At 36.6% G+C, this 21,170-nt stretch overlaps 2 protein-coding genes across 6 annotated transcripts in view; one reads left to right on the top strand and one right to left on the bottom strand.

Moving 5' to 3' along the window:
- Window positions 1-630: 630 nt before the first annotated feature.
- Window positions 631-7,767, bottom strand: LOC129732325 (uncharacterized). Its single transcript, XM_055693130.1, has 7 exons — window positions 7,657-7,767; window positions 6,440-7,543; window positions 3,986-5,693; window positions 3,570-3,752; window positions 2,805-3,505; window positions 2,344-2,744; window positions 631-2,286 (listed from the first exon to the last, which is right to left on the bottom strand). The coding sequence occupies exons 2-7, from the start codon at window positions 7,532-7,534 to the stop codon at window positions 882-884; spliced, it is 5,493 nt and encodes a 1,830-aa protein (XP_055549105.1). The 5' UTR covers window positions 7,535-7,543; window positions 7,657-7,767; the 3' UTR covers window positions 631-881.
- Window positions 7,768-12,041: 4,274 nt separating this feature from the next.
- Window positions 12,042-21,170, top strand: part of LOC129728257 (fizzy-related protein homolog) — a 49,330-nt gene continuing 40,201 nt past the window's right edge. The window contains exons 1-2 of one of the 5 annotated variants that reach the window (XM_055686682.1): window positions 12,042-12,193; window positions 12,713-13,039. In XM_055686682.1, the coding sequence (XP_055542657.1) occupies window positions 12,927-13,039 (113 nt within the window). In that variant the 5' untranslated portion in view covers window positions 12,042-12,193; window positions 12,713-12,926. Of the gene's footprint in view, window positions 12,199-12,243; window positions 13,040-21,170 lie in introns of those variants that run through there. The other 4 variants (XM_055686680.1, XM_055686681.1, XM_055686683.1 and 1 more) reach the window with 4 other exon arrangements.

Raw genomic sequence — 21,170 nt, 5'->3', positions numbered from 1 at the left:
AGCGTTCCACAGTCAAATGTACCGAGCTTCCAATCGTAGTCATTATTTCGTCGCCTAGTTCGTTGCCGATTGTTCCGGTCCATATTCAATTCTTGATTGTTCATATTATTTCTAGTTTTCAGCATGCTGCCTTACTAGGACTATGAATGCACAGCCTCGCGACGGGGCAGCCGTCTTGGGTGGTCAGCATACTAAGTTCCCACCGATCTTCTCTTGGTTGCTCGTATTCCAGTCCCACATTTTACGTGTTGTAGGATAAGTACAACAATACACTGTGCCCCAGTGCCGAGTCGAGAAAATTTCCAGCTCGAAAAGATCCTCGACCTGATCTGGAATCGAACCCGATATCACAACCGTGTGGGAGAGCGAGCCGGCCGACATCGCTAACCACCACGGGGGCCAATGCCTACCTCCTAATAAAAATTATATAACACTGTAGAATTTGCTTAATCAAAATGCTCGTTTTAAAAGAGTCCCTCCAGAGATTTTCTGTTACGTAATTCTGATCTGACCTCCCCCCTCCCCTCTGTAACAAATCGTAACGCTCTAGGATCCCCCTCTCCCTTTTTTGTGTTGAGTGACAAAAAAAAATAAACAATTTAATACATTTTGTTTAACTGTATGGTTTTTATTGTCTGATTTGGCTGAATATAATATCGTTGAAAAAATGAAATAACAAAGCTTTAACAAGAAATTGCCACACTCGTTGAGCAAAGATAATTGTCACAGTTTGAAATAAACAAACAGTGAGATTGTATGGAACTTAAAGCGATTGATTAAGTAAATTCAAGAAATACTTACATAAAAACAAGTCTGTTGATCATGGGCCCTAGAATCTAATTATCGCTGCGGTAGCGATAGTTATAGTTTTGCCTAACAATCTAAACTCTCATGACAACACTGCCATATTTCTTGACGATATCCTCAACATCCAGCTCCGTCTCCGGATACTGTCTTGCCTGTTTCGAGAACTCGAGTAAGCTCGCTGTATTGATCAGCTGTTCATTGCCCACAGGAACCTTCAGAACAACTTTTGAAGTTAATTTTGCCAATTCTCGAGACGGTTGCTCTACGACGATTTCGAGCAAACGATTAATGGCTGACATTTCGTAAGAGTAGCCTTTGACGTGCAAAAAATCTTCTAGCCAACGAATAAATGAAGGGACACCTTCACCGGTATCTAGGATTAAATCGATCAAAATGTTGATCTGATGGAAATTTGTCTTTTTATGTTTATCAACTAAAATTTGCACGGCCTGCGTTGGACTTGTTCCACTTGTTTTCAAAGCTTCTACGATATAACGATAATACTGTAACGGACGCTTCGGTTTTTCGCAGTCTTGAATTGTGCCAACCAGCTGATGGCGCATCTTATTACGACCCATAACTCCAGCGTAAACTGGGAAATATTTAATGAACAAATCATCTCGGTTGTTCACGAATCGATAAGTTGCCATGATGAAGTCACAATTCTGAATCGAAAGCTTTTGTAAAACTTCTTCCTCGTGCGGCAGCACGTGTGATAGACGACAATGAAGTTTGATGCACTTATCAACAAGGAAATCGTAACATCCAAACAAATAACAAATCATCTCAACCGCTTCACTGCTAAACATTGGGCTACTTGCATTCGCAGACGGCAGCAATGACGGTTGAGGTTTGACTGCAGCTGCTGCTGCTATTGATTGTACGGCTGAGGGAGGGAACCATTGACCAAACAATGGCAAATGACTTGGACCAGCCACATTTATTGGCAAGGCAGCAGCGGATGGAACTTGTTGTTGTTTATACTGTTCATACAACATGGCTACAAATTCATTGAATCCCCCATGTTGTCCCCCGGTATTCATAATATCAAAGTTCCCCCAGCCGCCGTAGGTATTCGATGCAAAAGGCTTAACATCAAAATCGTTCGCGCTCTGGTAGCTTTTGTTGAATGAGTTGCCACCATAGGTGCCAAATGTATGAAATCCAGGCAAAGATGGCTGGGTGAACTTGTAGTCAACTGGCATGGGCGGAGCAAGGGGTCTAACTGACGAATATGGTAACTGCTGCAGAGGCTCTGAAGTTTGTAGTTGTTGCTGTACAACGTGTGATGTAACGGAGGCGGTGGGCTGACTAATGTCGTTTTTGATAGTTCGTTTAACGTTCATCATTTCTGTACGGTCAGGTAAAACAACTCTGTTTTCCAGTGGCATAGGAATTTGCGGAACATTGTTGGGAACTGGTACAGTAGAGAGATCAGGGTTTTTCTTATTATCTTCACCGTGAACAATCTTGAAATTTCTGAAATTAAGACGAAAATGTATAACATGATTTCGAGGATCAAGCATAAGAACTTACAATGCATTCGCAAAATTCAATGGACTTTTTCTGGAGGATAAATTTTCTTTGCTTTTGATGCCCGTCGCTATTTCAAACCGCTTCGGCAACGACGCACTTCGTCGTGGATCTTCCCGAGCGTACGATTGAACGCTGCAGTTCGACGAAGGACAGCTCTCAGTTTCATCGTCAATATATTCACGCTCAACCGGGCGATTCAGAACAGCTGCTGTTTCTGGTGCTCGGTTGGAAGCCGATTCGCGTGAGGAACTTGGTAACTGCATTACACATATTTGTTCTTCATCTTCTTTGCTAGAGTATGTATCAAAAACACCTGATGTGGATGAAGTCACCGGTTGTGGAGATCTCGAGGGCTGCTTCACAAGCTTTGGAATACGGAAAGTTGACCGTAAACTTTTTATCTAAAATAACATATTAAACAGATTAGATTAAAAAAAAAAGAAACATAAACACCACATCACCAGTTGCTTTTGAGACCATACATCGTTATGGTTCGTCGATGGTGTTTCAACCTCATCAATTTTCTTTTGAAACAGCAGAGTTTCAACAGAACTTCTGGAGTGACATGGTGGTTCTGCTATTGAATCGGTTGCCGATGTTGGTGACGTCAACGGTAACTGCAGGGTGCTGCGATTCGACATGTTTACTCCCTCAAGACTTTCCAAGCCGTTTCTTGGAGTTCCGTTTTGAGACGTAAACTTTCCTACGTCGTTTGCTCGGCGTAATGCATTCCTTGCTGCTCCATTATTCAAAAGAACACGAAGCTTTTCAAAATATTCGGAACGGAAGTTAATTTGATCCAACTCGATTAACCAAGTGAGCCCGCATATTTCCGTTTGGCACGCTTTGGTTAAACCTTTGCGTTTTTTCTTTGGAGTATTAATCTTTCTGATTTTCTCCTCTGTGAGCGGAGATATGATAACCTGTAGGTTATCCATTTTTACATCTGTTTGATCTTCGTTCGAGCAATCATTTTGTACCTGATCGCGTTCACCATAGTCGGGTAATATTGCCGACGGTGCCGATGATAAATCATCCGAACTTTCTGTTAGACTCGGACAAGGATTACCTGTAAACAATTCAGTAACGTTATCCGACGAGATAACAGTGGGCTTCCTACCGCGCTTCTTCGGTATTTTCTTACTATCAGGTTTGTTGCTTGCTGAAAATAGTAAACACTCTAGTTGAGAAATCAAAAACTTGATGAATCAAACATCAATTATTACGTTTAATAAACTGCGATGACTGCGAAGCAGGATCATGGAACATTTCGTTTTGACAGCATGATGCATTGCAGTTACTTTTCTGCTGACCTGTATTGCTGCAGAAAAACCCGCAAATTTTCTCCTTAACTGGCGGACGCCCTCGTTTGCCAGTCTTAACCTTTTTGACGGTTGTTTTAATTTTAGCTAGAAAGTTAAAATACAAGTTTCATGATAGAAATACGCACTGTGACATTTTTCGGTAATTCATTAAATTTGATGTTCTAAAACTCAACTCTGTTTCCAATGTTTCCTCATTATGAAGTGTTAATGTAACGATCTGATTTCAAGAAATTACTAGTGGGCTTTATTTTTTCACATATCAAAATATACTATTTCGATCAATAAATTGATCAATACCAATTGCAGTTATTACTTACCCACATCGTCCGTCGTTGCTTTGTCCGCATTATCTACCAAATTTGGTTGCTCATTCAACTGTGTCTTGCTGTTAAACTTCTGGACGGAAAGCGAACTTCCTACATTTCCGTTTTCGAGAGACCCACTGTCGGAGCTGGTCAATGCCAAATCATGTTCCAGCGAGGGCATATCTTTACAGGCCAGATCTAGCTCGTCCGTAGTCAAATATTCGCCAGTGGGTCGAAAATGATTGCTGCCCTCCATTTTTGTTGGAACTCTTTTGCGAGGACGGGAAAACAGTTTCTTTTTTATGTAGCTTTTCGGACGATAATCTTCATCTGAATCAGCGCGCTTACGGCGGCGTGGTATTGGTTCGATAACCTTTACTGGCTTGCTCGGACGACTCTCTAGTAACTTCTTATAGCGATCGTAGTTCTGAACGATTTTAAAATGTGGCCCTTTTAGTTGGTCGCACTTTTGAACATCAGTTGATTTCTGGTCATCTGAGCTGATTGGTACGGCTGGAACCGAAGTTATACCGTCGGATATTGCGTAGCTAATAGTGATCTGTTCACTAGCGGTAGACATTGGTTGCGTTTGGTTGTCAAACAGTGGATTCACTTCCTTCAAAGCAGGGAAAGAACTAGATTGGTGTGGTTCATCGCAGTCTTGAAACAGCGAATCCATGATCATTTTTTCCTCCAATGAAATCGAACAAAATGCGTTATTATTCTTTTTCGCTTCTTCTCTTTCAAAGAAATCCTCAAGCATATCTTCCAGCGCGATATCAGTCCTTGCTTCCGGGAAACTGATGTTGCTATTATTTTGAACTGTATTTTTTTCAACACTACTACCTACAGCCGACAATTCTTTCGCGATCGCTTCCTTAAGAGGAGTTGAACCCAGCAACTCAATATCTTCTTGCTCATCAATGATTTGTATGTCAGACTGTAGACTATTAGGATCATTAACGTCGGCAGTCTTGCGGGGAGTATGCGACGTTTCTTCTATTTCACCTACCATTTCATCATCCACATGCGTAGCCGCACTTGTAGAAACAGAGCGTACACTAGATTTGGAAGCAGAACGAGATGGCTTACGACGCTTGTAACCACGCATTAAAGGATCATCGTGTTTCTTCCGTTTGACAGGTTCTTTGAGAGGATCTGATTCTGATCTTTTTGATTTTTTGTGACAAACAACTTTGGGGGGTGTTTCTGGAAGAACCGTGACCATCCGTTTCCGCAGAGATATGATACGGTCGGAATTACCCAGTATATCGTCGAATGATGTTATTGAAATTGAGTCCGAATCGGTCCGTTTCCGTTCCATCGAACGCTCGGATAGATCAGATTTCACTAACGCAGTGGTATCTGGAGAATGTTTGCTATGTTTTTTTCTCTTTTTTGTTTTCTTTTTTTTAGTTTTCAACTGTTCATATACAAAATTTTGAGCCATGTCATTTAGCATATCATCTTCATCGGACGATGTCAAATCAATGGTTGGAATGGTATTTTCCGGTATATTTAATCGTTCTATACGTTTTTTCACTGGCGTGAGAGGTTCTTCCTTTATAAAAATTATTTCAGTCGTATCTTCTGACGACCCACGCGCTTTTTTTACTTCTTTGCGATGTTTTTTAATGGATCTGCTACTACTAGCTTCGACCTCTGCTCCTACGTTTTCATAAAATTCCAGCTTAAGTTGCTGAAAGTCTGCATCTTCTGTCTAAAATGTAAGTAATAAAATTAAATTACACATGAGATAGGTTTTTGGTACCACAGCAGTAAAAGTTAGAAATTAAAATTCGTTTCATAAGATCAAGTAGCACAGCTCAATAAGAAAAAGAATTGAGCACATTTATTTTGCATCGTTTCAGCGAAAAAAAAAACCGTTTATTCAAAATTTCATTTACCATGTAGAAATACTCATTTATATATGGTTGTAACTGTTAAAAAGCAAAGCCTTGGTGCTACATTCCGATTCTGAACTCGACCTTCCGTTTTTTTACACAGACTTGTAACTATTACGACTTGTTTAAAATTGAGCTGGTATTTTACTAAATGGTACAGAAACCCATGCCATAAAAAGTCAGGCAAAAAAAAAATGCGACAATCGGTAAGGTGGCTGAAATTGATACGGTGTAAAAGCCAAAGTTTCTGGGTCACTCGTCGGAACACGAATTTAACAACATTAATTTAAGTCATGTAGCGAAGACGCATTAATCGGGGGCAAGAAGTAAACCCACCGAGTTTGAAGTGGCCGCACCAACATGTCATTCGAGGCGGCGGCTACTTGCAAGCAGACACTTGATCAGATTTCCTAAGTCAACTCGTCACTAGGAACATGCGAGCAAGCAAGTAACATTAAGATAATCATTTAAACCAGAGTTTGATGATGCAAAGTTAATGTGTTAAAATTTTACACTATCTCTATTACGACTTGGATACTTAAAGTTTGGTTAGAATACTTACATGACAATTATCAAGGTGCGATTCAGTTTCATTGTCACAAGTATCTGAATCGAAGGTTATCTTTATACCTGCTTCGGATATGTCACCTTTTTTATTGGCAAGATTCAGTTCAGATGCCTTGCCAACGAAATGATCAATTTGCAGGTTCAGCGATTCTTGGCTTCCGAAAACATCACTTCTTTCATCGTCGTCATCGGAAACAGTGATTTCTGGAACGATTTGCTTTATCAAGGGTTTTCGCAATATGCAATCTTGCTCTTTTTCATCTTTGGCGTGAAAAGACATTTCCGACTGATCGTTACCCTCGTTACTTCCGGCTTTGTCCACCAGTAAAAGCTCAATATTTTCATCGTCGATTTGTAACATATCATCGTCATTATCTTCTTCTGCAAAAACCACTGTTACAAACCCTTCCGTTATATCCTCGGCCGATGTTTTTTGATTACAGCCTATACTGTCAGATTTTTTAGACTTTTCGGTAGTGCTATCAATTGGGCTATGTTTCTCTATTTTATCCTTGGGCGATTTGTTTTCCTTCTGAGTTTCACCTTCAATTAAAGACTTGCTTTCACTAGTAGATTTAACAGTTTTTTTCTCAACTACTATATTGTAGGTAGAATGAGTATACTTCTTCCTAGCCTCTTTACCACCAGACTCCGTCTCCACGTCGCTTTCGAAATCTTCTGTATAGCAATCAATCACATCCAGATCTTCGCAATCATCCGCTAGTAACTTATTTTCCTGCTCTTCTGTAATATCATCACATTCGCCATGATCATTCTTGGAACTGAACGTATTATCATCGTCTTTACTTTCGTATTCTCTGCGTTCCATATTTGTATCCTTTTTGCTTTCTAAGATTGTATTCGTCTCGTTTTTAAAACATTCATCTTTCTTATCCTCTACGGTTTTATTCCGGTCTTCCAGAAGTTCACTCGTGTCCTCTTTGTTGTTTTCATTCTCATCTTCCATGTTTCCAGCCCTATCCGCCAATTTTTCGCACCTTTTATCCGTTTCCGAATTTTTGGAAACTTTACTGGTTGATTCAGTCACATCATGGCAAGTTTCCACTGAATACTCGTCAATGTCCGACATTTTGTAAGCCTGAGATGTTGGTAATTTAAATTTTAGATGATGTGTAAATCACAGAGATAACAAACACCTGATTTTTACGTGAATTGCTCGCTTAAATCAAATATAAATAAAGCGAAAGTTACCTTTATTTAATGTGAAAAATTGAATTGCATTTCAAAAACTTTTAATAGCTGTTTTCCCGCTTATATGAATTTATACTTTGGCTGCTTAACAGTTTATCGCAGAGATGCCAGATGTTTTTGAAACATGTTTAGCAAAAAACCATGAAAATATGTTTGGTCACTTTAGCTGTAAAAATTTGCACACGTTTTGAGAAAGTCTGCGCAATCATAAAAAAGTTAGCATAAAAACCTACTAAAACTATGAAAAAATTGCAAATATATACAAATTAAGAAAAATTTGTCCGAAGAGTTTGTACACGTATGTACTCTAAAAATCTATATTTTGCAGACAAATCTGCGCATCTGGTATCCCTGGTCAAATGAGTTTTATCGAAACACGCTAAAAGATGGCCAATTAACTTTCGTGTGAAACCAAATTCGGAAGTGAGTTGTTTACCCGAAAAAAATTTACGATATATTTTGCGGTGAGAACAGTAAATGCACAATCTTTTTTATTTTAACCAGAAAAACGTGGTATTTTTACCAGAGGGGATTCACTGCTGTCAAATTCCATATATGTGTGCGTTATCGCAGATCAACTCTGGTCCATGACGTTTGTTGGTCCATGACGTTTGTAACTATGAACAATAACGGGGGGAAAATATCACTACACAACACATTCATGAAAGTTTTCCGCGGTTTCTCGTGTTTTGATAAAAAAACGTTCCAATTATATAATACCTCACATCGATCAATTTCATGACTAAAAAGAACAAAAACCAAAACAAACGCCATGTTGCCAAATATGTTGGTTACACGATGTTTGACAGATAGATCCCCCCTGATTTTTACCGTAACCTTGCACACGTTTTTTGTTATTACCGTGTTTTTACAACGTTTTTTGTTGTTGAATCTACCACCGACAGTAATTTTACCATGAAAAACATTGTCAGTGACTTCTAAATGTATGGGAAAAGTGCCTGAAAAAATGCTGTTAAGAAACATAACAACCCCCCTTTTTCATGGTATAAATGGCAAAAACAATGTTTTTTCCTGTTCTGAACAATGATATTTAATGTAAAATTGATATATTTACAATGAAAATTATAGTTTAATCATGGTAAAACTATGTGCAATTACAGAAACTCTCGAGGTTTATTTGATGTTATTTTTTTTCGGGTAGCTATTTACGGATTTCCGATTTTTATATATCCGGACTACTTCGTGATTAGGGCGAATCTTACAATGACAACAAAACTAAAAAAAGGCAAACAAAGTTTTCAATCACTAATTCAAATCCCAAATAACTATTGAACAATATGTTTGTCATCCAAATATTCTAATAAAAGCAAAATTGCTCTAGCTTTGTACATGGTAAACCTAAAACTTGAATTGCAGTCGCTTTACATGGTATATTCAGGAATTGATTGTTTCGCCCTTTACTATGCGCCTTTTTCGATCTGCTCGACAGTTTCGCCCTATACTTTGCGCCTTATTCTGAACTGCTCGACAGACTCGACCTTTACTATGCGCCTTATTTTGATTTGCTCGACAGTATCGCCCTTTACTATACGCCGTGTTTACGTTATTGTATCGAGTACGCCCTTCGCTTTTGATGTTTATTTTGTTGACAACTTTGTTTCGCCCATTCATCAAGATGAAGTCAAGTTTCGCCTCTCACTAACGTAAACAGCAAAATTGGCTTATTCTTCATTTTATTTTTTATTTTGATATAAAGTAGTTTTCGCCCTTAACAAACATCGAACTGTTCAAAAGTTACAAAAAAGATACATTCTTTTCTCGAAGTTTGGAGGTAGATAGTAGTTCACTTCATACGTTTTCGGTATAATATCATTTTGTTTACAGTTTGTTAGATTCACCCTTATCACGAAGTATTCCGGATATCATCTGAAAGAGTGTAATTCTCTGAGCAAAACGTGATTTATGAAAACTTTATATCATTATCCTTCAATTTTTTAATGAAGAATAAAACTTCGCTCTAAATCGCTACAATGACAGTTGGTATATGGGTGAACTGTCATTGTAGCAATTTCGAGCAGATTTCGAGCAGTTTAAATCGTGATTTAAAAAGTGAAGGACTTCGATAGAAAATTTTGCTAAATCGCGTTTTTCTTAGAAAATGCAGATCTTTCCACCAACTGTAATTGTAGCGATTCTAAGCGATTTTTATTCTTTATTAAAAAATCGAACGGCAATGATATGAAACTTTAAAAATCACGGTTTGCTCAGAAAATTACACTCTTTTGACTGATATATAAAAACAGAAATCCGTGAATAGCTAAACAACCCAATAACGGAAAAAAAACTTACAAGAACGGAAGCACTAAGCACAGAGAACAAACGTTCATTTTGTTTTCAAAGGATGTGTAAAAAATTGTTAATGCAATCCAGCTTTGCGTTCGCTAAAATGCGTGTTCGTAATATGCGAACCTCTCTGCTTACGTCAGATTTGCGATTTCTGAAAAATTGGCAACACAAATGTTGCCAGATATATTTTTCTTTTGATAAATTGTATGAAGACTTCAAACTGACATAAGCAGAGTTGTCAAAAGGGTGGGTAATTTATTACGAACTTTGCATTATAGCATCCGCCATTATGGTGCGTAAAAAGCTGGATTGGGTTGTTTAGCTATTCACGGATTTCCGATTTTCATATAAGATGATAATGAGTGTAATTTTCTGAGCAAAACGTGATTTTTGAAAACTTTATATCATTATCCTTCGAATTTGAAATAAAGAAGAAAAATTCGCTCTAAATCGCTACAATGACAGTTGGTATGTGGACAAACTGACGTTTTTCAAAAATATCTGGCATCTCTGGTGTTAAGCTAGGTATGCAGTAAGGCAATCCACGGGTGACGTTTTTTTGATTGTACGTTTGTTATTGTTGCTGTAGTTCAAGCTGCAAAATCAAAACATGACCAAAACCGAAATCTTTTAATGTCGGCAATAATATCAAAAGTGATTTTATATTGTTGTATTTAGGATTGGCACTCGCGATACTAGAGCTACCGATCGGATAACATTTGTTTTTCACGCTTCTGGATCCGGATTGCATCCAAGTTGAGATCGATCGAACGGATCGAACATACATAAAGCTGTCATAAGTTGAAAACAGACTGAAATTAGCTGATCGCAACTGTCTCGTGGATTGCCTTGTAGACCATTTTACGAACTGACAGGTGTCACGGATCCTGCTTGATATTGATGATTGCTTTTACGTGCGTTGTGTCAACGGTTCCGAGCTTCCCAGTCAACCACAAATCGTATATCGATGTGTGAAAATTATCGCAAATATATCTCAACGAAGTCGAAATCGTATACCACGCTTAATAACATGCGCAGAAATTCAGTTTTAATTGTATATCATGGTGGAGTCAAACCGATTTACGATTGTAGGCTAAGAATTGTGAGAAAGTGTGAAACAAATCACTTTCAATCGGAAATTATCGTATATAAATACGTATATCAATAAATTGCATACCATTATTCCTCAGTACGTATATCGCCTTCAAAAAAGTGCGCATATGCTGTTTTTGTGCATCAAATGCGAGTTTGTATGATATATATGAGTACGGATATTGGAATCGAAACATTATTATACGTATGAAAATGTTGACTGGGTTTCTGTCAAAATTTCATTCATGAATTCTCAACTAGTTTGTGATACGTAAAAGTAAACAAAACGAGTGAAAGTTATATTCCTTGTACTTCACAAGCACAAATCATTTCTCACTCGTTTTGTTTACGTTTAAACATACGACCTTATCACAAAGTCAAAAAATTCCGTCCTTTTTACCAAACAAAATTTTGACGACTGAGAATGCTTAACACTACGGTTTTCTGTCGTCAGTGAGCTCGGTTACACTTGGTTGCGCCGTTTTTCTTTTGCAAGTCAAAACATCTTGGGACTGAGATACGATCAGATAAGCAAACAATTCTGCCTGATTCATTTTGCACCTGAATAAAGCCACTGCTCATTATTCTATTCCAAAAAAGTGATATCTCACTTCACAGCAGCAAACACACCAAGAGAAATTTATTATCACTTTCGGTTCCTAATATCTTTTCAGCTGCGTATCGTTCATACGAAGAAATTCCATTGCCTGATGCAGTGCTTGAATTTTACATGGGATTGAGAGAAGAAAAAATATTTTTTTTTTTCAACTGCATACCGCGCTTTAACGGTCAGAAAAATGCGCAGGAGCAGCAGTAATTGAGCGCTACCAGAACGAATAGAAAAGTAAGCTCATTTTCTTCGTTTTGTCCAGCACGAAAATATTCCTTTCTCGCTTTGTCTGTTGTAATTGATTTGACGTTCGTGTTAACAGAGCAAACAGTATAGGGTCTCTTTTACTCCTATGCCCCACACAAAGTGCGTGCTTTCGTAATATTTTTGAAACGGTTGACGTGTGAAGTGCAAGAAAAAAAATCGTATATTTCTTGTGATATTTTTGCTTTTCAGTGATTTAGACACGAAAATAACGTTCTACTGTCTAGTGTTAGCAAGAATCATATGAATTTCGATTACTTTATGGTGCGGTAATAATGAAATTCTCACGAAGATGTTGAACCTGTAAAATCTGGATTTTTCTTAGGCTACGCTGTTACAGACATATTTTTTTCGCCCGGAAGTGATAAAATTTAGCAAATCAAAGTTCAATAGTGTATTACTTGGCTAGAAATTGTACAAATCACTAGATTCAAGCCTGTAGCAAATAAAATATCGGATTTCGCTTTATAAAACACGCAACATGATGATCCTGCCTTAATTTTGGCAGGGGTGCCATTTCTTATATTCAATAATCTATGCTAGTGCGGTGCATCTGTCATCACAAATTGTGCTTTTTCGTTGATTCCGTTTTGTTGCTTTGAAGCTTTGGTCGGCCGCAGTGCAAAACCAAAACAAAACGTAGCGATCAACTTTATTCTTGAATCTCAGCTCACACATAACGGTTGAGTATTTTTCTGCCTGCTGTTACTCGGCTTATTTGAATGACCGTTCTCTAAAAGTTACTTTATCTGAAATTTATTTTATATTACAATGATAGAACAGCATACGAATAGCAGTTGGTGATTGCTTCGAGGTTTGATTGGAGGTGAACTTGATAGTGTTTAAGAGTTTTGCTGATGGTATAAAATATATCTAGTGCCAAAGTGCGTCACCTCAGCTGATGCGCAGCGAAGTACAAACTGAACAAGTGAATAAATAGTTGGAAGATCAAAATTCAGTGATATTTGCGAAATCAATCAATCGCGAAGAGTGTAAAATGTTTAGTCCCGACTATGAGAAACGAATCCTAAAGCACTGTAGTCCGGTCGCGAGAAGTTTGTTCAATAGCGGCGAGTCTTCATCTTCGTTGGATCGATTCATCCCATGCCGGTAAGTTTTCGTACTTCACTACCAGAATGGCTCACGTATGTTTCTGTTGAATAGGCATACAAAAATGACAATATAAAATGCACCTTTAAGTATTGTTAACAAAACTACTCAAATTACACTATCAATTTATAATAATAGCTTTAATTGTGCTCATTTTTTATATGCAGTACTTCGTCAAATATAGGATTCTTGTGTCTTCTGTTTAAGCAGTTTTAGATTTTGCTGTATATTTTCGTATATTTATTAACAGTTATCATTTTTATTGTACATATAGAAATGTTTTTTAAGTTTTAATAATGCTTACTTTTTTTAACTACATTTCTTCAAAATTTTTTGTTATGTTACGTAAAATTGACGAAATTTAATTGTTATTATCGTGTGCTTTGATGAGTCTCAGTGAATCAGTGAAGCCAAGATCTAGCTCATAGAAAACTCGAAAATGCAATTTCAAATTCATTGCAAGATTGTGTGTGAAAAAAAAGAAAAAAAAATCAAAACAAAACACATACATTGTTCAAGAAACACATTTTTAAAAATTAACAAAAATTCTTTTAATTTTCTTAAAAAAAAGCAAAACAAAAATCAATCAGAATAGTTTTCAGTAAATGTATATACTACAGTTTCTAATATTCGCTATAAAAATCAGAATTAATAATTTTATTCAGAAAATCACTATTTTTTCATTAAGGGGTTATATACCTTTTCGGTCGAGAAAAATGAGGGAAGTTTGCAGAGGCCTGCGGTGATCCTGATAGAGACTCAACGGGTCAACCGAAATAAAAAAACTCCTATTATTTCATTAGTTAAGAAGTGTGCCGTGTCCTTGAACGATCGCTTTTATGAGTATTTTGTTTTCAGTGCAAACGGGAACGTTTTTCCCAAAAATGCACATTTTGAGCGCTTAAAATAGCAATAAATTTTTTTTTGCGGCAAAATGTAACTGTATTTTTTACAAAGCGATCGTTCAAGGACCGGCGAGTTTAATAACGAAAATTTAAAAAAAAAAAGATGAAGGAAATCGGTTCAGTAGTTTTCCCGCAATCAGGATCACGGCAAAGTCATTTTTCAGAAAACACTATTCCGAGATAATCGCGTGTAAAGGTTCAAGTTTAGCTTATACGGCCGTGGCGAGGCACGCTGCAAATCGCTCTGACTTTCTTCCTATTGCTCAGATCTTTATGAAAATTTGTGAAAATGTTCCTAAGATGTTGTATTTGAAGATAATGCCAAAAAAATTTTTTCGGTTTTTTGAAAACTTAAAAAAGTATATAACCCCTTAAATGATTTGTTATACATTCTCGCTGACCAGATTTTCTCGGGGAAAAACAAATGGGTTCATAAAACGGGACACTTGGGATAGATTTCTGAAAATTTTAAACAAGCTACTCAGTAACTAACGAATTCTTGGCAGCTTAAAAATTTATTAACCATTTCGTAGAATATTGGAACCCAGCGGTTTGCAACTATCACGTATTCTGTGTTCATCGAAACTTCATTTGAATTTTTTTTTAAGAAAAATCCAAAAAGCGGCGCAAAATGCCAAAAATATGGGACAGTAAAAAATGGGTACAAAACTGTACTGTTCCGCTCATAACAGTACATCTGGTCAGCCTTATATTATACTTTTTCCAAGTCATACCTCGATATGAGGCAATCTCGATATAACGTAACTTTTACCTCGATGTAACGTAACTTTTTAAGATGTATGGAAACTGAAAATAAATGATACAGCAACTTAAGTTTTTGGGGTATAAATTGCTTAAAAAAATGTTTGTAGTAAATTTTGAAACCAATGCGAAAATTGTCCTAAATGGACATAAGAAAGGTTTAAAAATGCTAAAAGGTGATGGGAAATAGGTTTTCACGCATCTTTGAGTAACTATCAGCAGTCTTGCATCAATTGAAAAAAAAATTGTTTTGCTTGTTGAAAAATTGTCCTAAATGGGCATAAGAATGGTTCAAAAATACTGATAGGTGATGGGCAATAGGTTTTCACGCATCTTTGAGTAACCTCTCGTATCAATTGAAAAAAATATTTTTTGTTGCTTCTGAAAATATTTCTAAATGGGCATAAGCAGGGTTTAAAAATACTGGTAGGTTATGGAGAATAGGTTTTTGCGCATCTTTGAGTACCCAAATATTTTTTGCTTTGATATCACGTAACTTAATTATTACTTGTAATTAGCAGCTCGATGTGCATCTCCAATGACCCCTACGACAAACGACATGTTTTAGAAAATTTACACCAGTTGTGCATATATCCGATGAATGTGTTGCGGTTTATTTTCGTTCGTAACATATCGAAATTGTAAACTGGTTCATTAAAAAAATCGCCTCCCTTTTGATGACTGTTGATAGACGCTCCGTGTGAAAAAAGGACTTTGGCATATATATTTTACATAAATTTTCTCACTTTATCACATAAGATAACACTGGACTGCTCCTACAATATTGTGTTTTTTTTTGTGTATTTTGTTAAATATTAAGCCATTTACATTGTGTTTCATTAGATTCATTAACATTTTTTGGATTTGTAAGAATCTATGCGAAAAGCTAAGTTGGGATCCAGTTTTGCATTTCAACAAGACAAACCCCAAGCATACAGCTTAAAAAACGAAGATCTATTTACATTCTCGTCGCATAAAACTTCTCGAATAGCCTTCTCAGAGCCCAGACTTGAATTTTATCAAAAATTAATGGGTTATTTTGGACTGTAATGTGAACAAAAATGGTGTGACGAACAAAGACAACTATTTTTTAGTTCATCAGAAGGTGTGGAACGAAATCAACTTGCAGTATCTCCAGAACTTCGTTGACAGTATGCCAAACTGTCTTCAATTAGTCATCGCAACTGGATGCCATGTCAATTACTGAAGTTATAAATTTCCTCATTTGGAATTTTTTATTCTGTACCCATTGAATGCGGGCTTTTATTTTTTGTCATACCCGTTTTCCATCATTAATCACAAAACCCTCTCTCCTACATTTGTTATGAATTGAATTAAACTGGATGTATTGAGAACATAATAAACTATGTTAAAACAACTATCAAAGCACAAACAATTGTTTTTCTTGATCAAGCGTGATTACAACTAAAAATTTTAAAATAAATCGGATGGGCCTTTATTTATGCCGGTCACTGTAAGTCATTCATATAAATAAGGAATAGAAGAGGTACAATATTGCTCCCCCAAGAAACTACTACCTTTATTAAACGGATAGCACTCTGCTTCTTTTTTATTGCTACGAACTGTTGCCTCCCACTCAGATAGCTGCGTATAAATTCATTGACCAATCCACGTATTCCATAAGATTAATTTTTTTTTTGAAATTATGTAAACCATAAAAACCATAATGCAATCAATACAGACATTCCCTACGATTTATTATCTATCTATTTTATGTAGCAAAAATCCACCAGTTCAGTTATTGCAGTAGAAGTAATAGGTACATCCTTTCCTGAATCTTTATTGAATTTTTTTAGGAACAACTCTTACTACTTTCAACCAGTTGGGATATTCTTCATTCTTAAGCATATTTTATTGATAAATACTGTGAAAATTTTAGATAACACATGAAAATTGTTTTATATATGGGGCCGTCAACATTCCACGTGGACAAAAAATCGTCATTTTAGACCCCTCCTGCCTCGTCCCCCCTCGTGGACAATCGTGGACATTGATAAAAAACCCTGCCTCTCTTTGTCTCTTCAAACCAGCAAACAAATCCAAACACTTAGAACACCATATAAACCAGCCGCAAAAAAAAACAAATTCCGTTGGTTTTCTACGTCTTTCATTCGGCGGAACACTTTGTTAAATCAAAATGTTTGGCGGAGCACTATCATTTTGAATCAATGAGAGAAACTTCAGCAGAAGCTGCTTACTCCCGACTTTGAAAAGTTCGGCTGGGATGCTGTCCTTTCAAATTGTTTTGTGGCTCTTTAGCTCTTTCCGAGCCTTATTGATTTCATCCTAACCGGTTCACCAATCCGTTCGTGAATCTTCCGAGTGTACTTAGCAGCAACTCCGTCAGCTGACAACCGCTGAATGTTCTGCTGTATCTTCCCCAAAAAGCTTAATTCGAATACGTTCACAAGTCGGGCGAGTTAACCATATGGTCGATCTAAGAACAGGCTTCGCCATTATGGTGTTGCCCAAGGATGGAAAAAATCGTATCGCATAACAATCATTTGGGTATTATTTCTGAACTTGCTATTCATAAGCTTTCAATCCCAGTAAACCATCGCTATTAAAAGTTACACATTCTCACGCATGCAAGAGACAACTTATAGCAAAGAAATAGGATATGGTAGCTTTCTTTGATGATTTTGTTTCAGTATTGCCTGCTTTAGGTGGAGCGAGCAATATATAGCGAGTGTTTCACGAAAGAATCGTAAACGATTGCAATCAAGCGATCGCAGCGATTCTTTCAAATGTTGGTTGCCTGCAGGCGTAATTCGGCTACTCCACATCGTGCTTTCACCGTGATACACCGCGATGATTCTTAGTGATTTCAAATATCACATGCTAATGCACCATACTACCATTTCCGTAAGCATTGATGATACCTAGTTGCTCCGGTAAGCAAACAGTTGAACGCAATCTAACGTTCATTTGGATTCATAATTTTGTATCACTGGCGATAATATCTCAAAGCTTCTTGCGATACCGTTGAATGCAAGTGAACTTGGATACAATAAATACTATCGTGTTTGAATCATTAAGTCTTCTTCTATGGTATTCGGAACTTTTAGAAGCGAAAAACAATCAGCAGCGTTTCTATGGAAAACTTGTACGCGAGTGGAAACAATTGAACGATACCTGATGAATCAAAGAACACATTTGCATGAAATATTGCTAGTGAGTGAAAATTTCCATGCTTGGTGTTGCCTTCGTGCAAGATATGTGCTACGAGCTAATTTTCTTCTGGCTGCGGCGAAATTCATCAACCTCAGGTCATTTTCATCACTGGTGCATGGAGGCTACCATGGAGCATGAACGGAAAAACTTTTCATGTCCAACCTATGCGGTTGAGTCTTAGGTGAATATCTTTACATCATGTTTTGTGCACTCTTCATATGTTTTATCGAGAAGCTCATAGGACTCCTCCCAATGTCATCGAGTTTGTTGTTTGTCGGTGCATATACATTGATCAGTCTGTAACTGAAAAATCTGCCCTTGATTCTAAAAACACAAAACGGTCACTAACGGGCCTCCACCTAATGATCCACTCGATCTGCTTTCATCGTAGGACGGAACCGAAGCTTTGTTCACCTCTGTCGCAGCCACTGTAGTGGATGTGGTATTTGATGTTCGTTCCCGCGATAGGATCTACCGCTCGGAGCTCAAGTTAACCCGTCTTCGGTGACCGCACTTCTTGGATGCGTGCCCATGCGTGTCGGGTCGAGTTAATATCCGATTCTCCAAGTACCGAGATTTCTAATATTTACTTGTGAATCGTTCAAAGTAGGATGCTTTCAGCATATTACCATACAAGGACCGCCGCCTTGGATATATGTAACTGGTGATACATTCCATTTCACAGGTCAATCGTCCGCTCCGAATAAGACGCAGTTATACACCGCCCAACATGGGAAAATAGACGATTACAGAAACCCTTCTCAGTGAGCATTCGGCCAAAATTCTCACTGAGGTTGGGACCCGAATCCCACATTTATGATTACTTGTATTCCAGTTAGGACCCCGAAGTGTTTGTGGATATTCAGGCTAGAGGTGACAGGTCACGGCAGTACCTGGATTTATACTTATCGAAATTTGCTATTTTTGAATCCATTTACTCATTGATTTGAAAATGCAGGTGCTCCGCCAAATATTTTGACTTAAAAAAGTGCTCCGCCGAGAAAAAGGAATATAATCATAAGTTATGCTTTGAATGATAAAAAACTATCCTAAACGAGTGAAAACAACACAATAGACTCAAGAATCTACTCTAAAATGGCTGCTAGCAAAAAAAAAATTGGAGGCCAAACAGAAAGTAACCGAAACATAGTTCAAAATTCCTGAAATAATGAAATGTCCAGAATAAAAATCAGTTGTTAATAAAGTTGTAAACCACTAGAATAAATTAGATAGACCAAAAACAAGAAGGATTCAACAATTAGAACAATATACCTGAAAGCTTCTGTAGATGCTGGAAAGATAAAATTTTTTTTACAAACTAGAAAAGATTGAAACAGTAACAAGTACACCAAATTTAACTCAATTAACACGCTTCGAGAAGTAAACTAACTAAGACCATTCATAACAGAAAGTAATAAACATTACAGATCGGACTCGATTATCCGGAGACTCGATTATCCGGAAACTCGATTATCCAGAAATCGATTAAACTCGATTATTCGGAATTTTATTTTTTTGGTGTCCGTTTTCAATTTTTATTCCGAAATTTTGCCTTTACCATCCCTTCTGGCATATTTGTTACCATTTAAGTCACTTCCGGCATGTTTAGGACATGTAAGAATTGAGTGAAAACAATCAATGTCCAATTTTTTTTTTTTTGCTTCTTAAGATTTTACCCCCTTTCGCGTCAGAAGTAACTTCTGGTTACGCCACTACATCATACAAGTAAAATAAAGAAAAGAAATAGTTATTTTATGTTCGTTTATCGCAAAATTTCAGTATTTTTTGTGTGATTCTATTATCCGGAATGAAAACATTTTTGATGTTCCGGATAATCGAGTCCGACCTGTACTTCAATTTTAGTTCAAGTTTTCAGAAAAACAGGAAAATCCAAACAATGAGCATGAAAAAAAGGTCCGAAAGCTACTATCAATAATTTATCCCAAATTAACTTAAAAAAATCTTTAAAACTTTTAAAGATAAACTAAAAATATCTCTAAAATCCAGAGGAAGTCGAAAGAAGAATTATTTTGAATATAATTTAAAATGTCTAAAAACACGTAAGAAAAAAAAAACAAAAAATCCAAAAACGCGTCAAATGTAAGAAAAAGCGAAAATGAAAGGAATTTTCCTCGAACCGGTTTTCTAAACAAGAAAAAAAATCGAAGTTTAATCCGAAAATGGAAATGACATTTAAAAGATAGTTGAAACCAAAAATAGGAAATAAAGAAATAATTTAAAATTGGCTTTAAATTCATAGAGTGATTCTAACGAAAGGAAAAGGTCAAAAAGAAAAGAAGATTTCTTTTTAATTAAGATTTCTTTTTTTTTTTAAATATATATCCTATCCTTCAAACCAAATCCAATAATACTTACGTTATCATAATGAATGGTTTTGTCTCATTAAGCTCTGATTGAATCAAATCTATAATATGGATCTTACTTTCAAAATAATATGGAAGCCCTTACAGAGGTTCATTAATTGGTAAACATAAGAAGATATGTTAAACAAAATTATTAATAAGTTCCAACAAAAAAACGTAGCAATCAACAATTCCATTTTTGTTTTTTGCTTGACAAGTTTTTTCATTTGCCTACAACTACACTCGCTGTATTACGAAGACAGCTAATATAGGTTTATTATGGTAAAGCTTAGAATAATAACATATCATCTAACAATTTTGAAATGTAAAAAGAGATTCTGAATGAATCTTAGTAAATAAACCAAAAATTCACAACCATTCGCAGGCTCTTACTCTTCTATAAATGTGTATATTTAGGAATTTACTCTTTCGATACTATCCGGTCACGATTACTTAGTGAATATCGAAGATAAAATTAAATAAATATCCGTTGCACAAATTTACAATTTTTGCTAAGTAATTTACGGTAATAATATTTATAAGATAAACTTTCAATCACCATCAACAGCAGTTTTTCCTCGATTGCACACGAATAGAAATGTGCCAAGGAAAATGTACCACTTCAAAATGAATAATACCACTGCAGAATACCACGAATAGAATAGTACCGCTGCAATCATAGACGACGAGAGACCTGCGGTTCTTTACTCCACTGGTACTGTTGCTTTTACCGGCATGTTTTCTTTCAAGACATCAGTTTTTATTAGGTTCTGAAAGCAGGTTTAGAAATTGTTCAAGAATGGGGATTGTTTCAAACTTTTCGGAAAACTTTTACCTTCGAGACATCATATTAGTCTAAGCTCATGGAAGCAAAAACAAATTGACCTATTGGGACGGGGAGACACT

This window comes from Wyeomyia smithii, chromosome 3, assembly GCF_029784165.1.
Source record: "Wyeomyia smithii strain HCP4-BCI-WySm-NY-G18 chromosome 3, ASM2978416v1, whole genome shotgun sequence".
NCBI lineage: Eukaryota > Metazoa > Arthropoda > Insecta > Diptera > Culicidae > Wyeomyia > Wyeomyia smithii.
The sequence above is the reverse complement of the archived record's forward strand: the minus strand, read 5'-3'. Positions and strand labels throughout refer to the sequence as shown.

Coding starts and splice junctions, on each gene's coding strand:
- LOC129732325 (XM_055693130.1), bottom strand. CDS start 7,534: ATGTCGGACATTGACGAGTATTCAGTGGAAACTTGCCATGATGTGACT. Junction 3,506..3,569: donor GTCATCGCAGTTTATTAAAC/GTAATAATTGAT, acceptor TACTATTTTCAG/CAAGCAACAAACCTGATAGT. Junction 2,745..2,804: donor TATGGTCTCAAAAGCAACTG/GTGATGTGGTGT, acceptor ATGTTATTTTAG/ATAAAAAGTTTACGGTCAAC.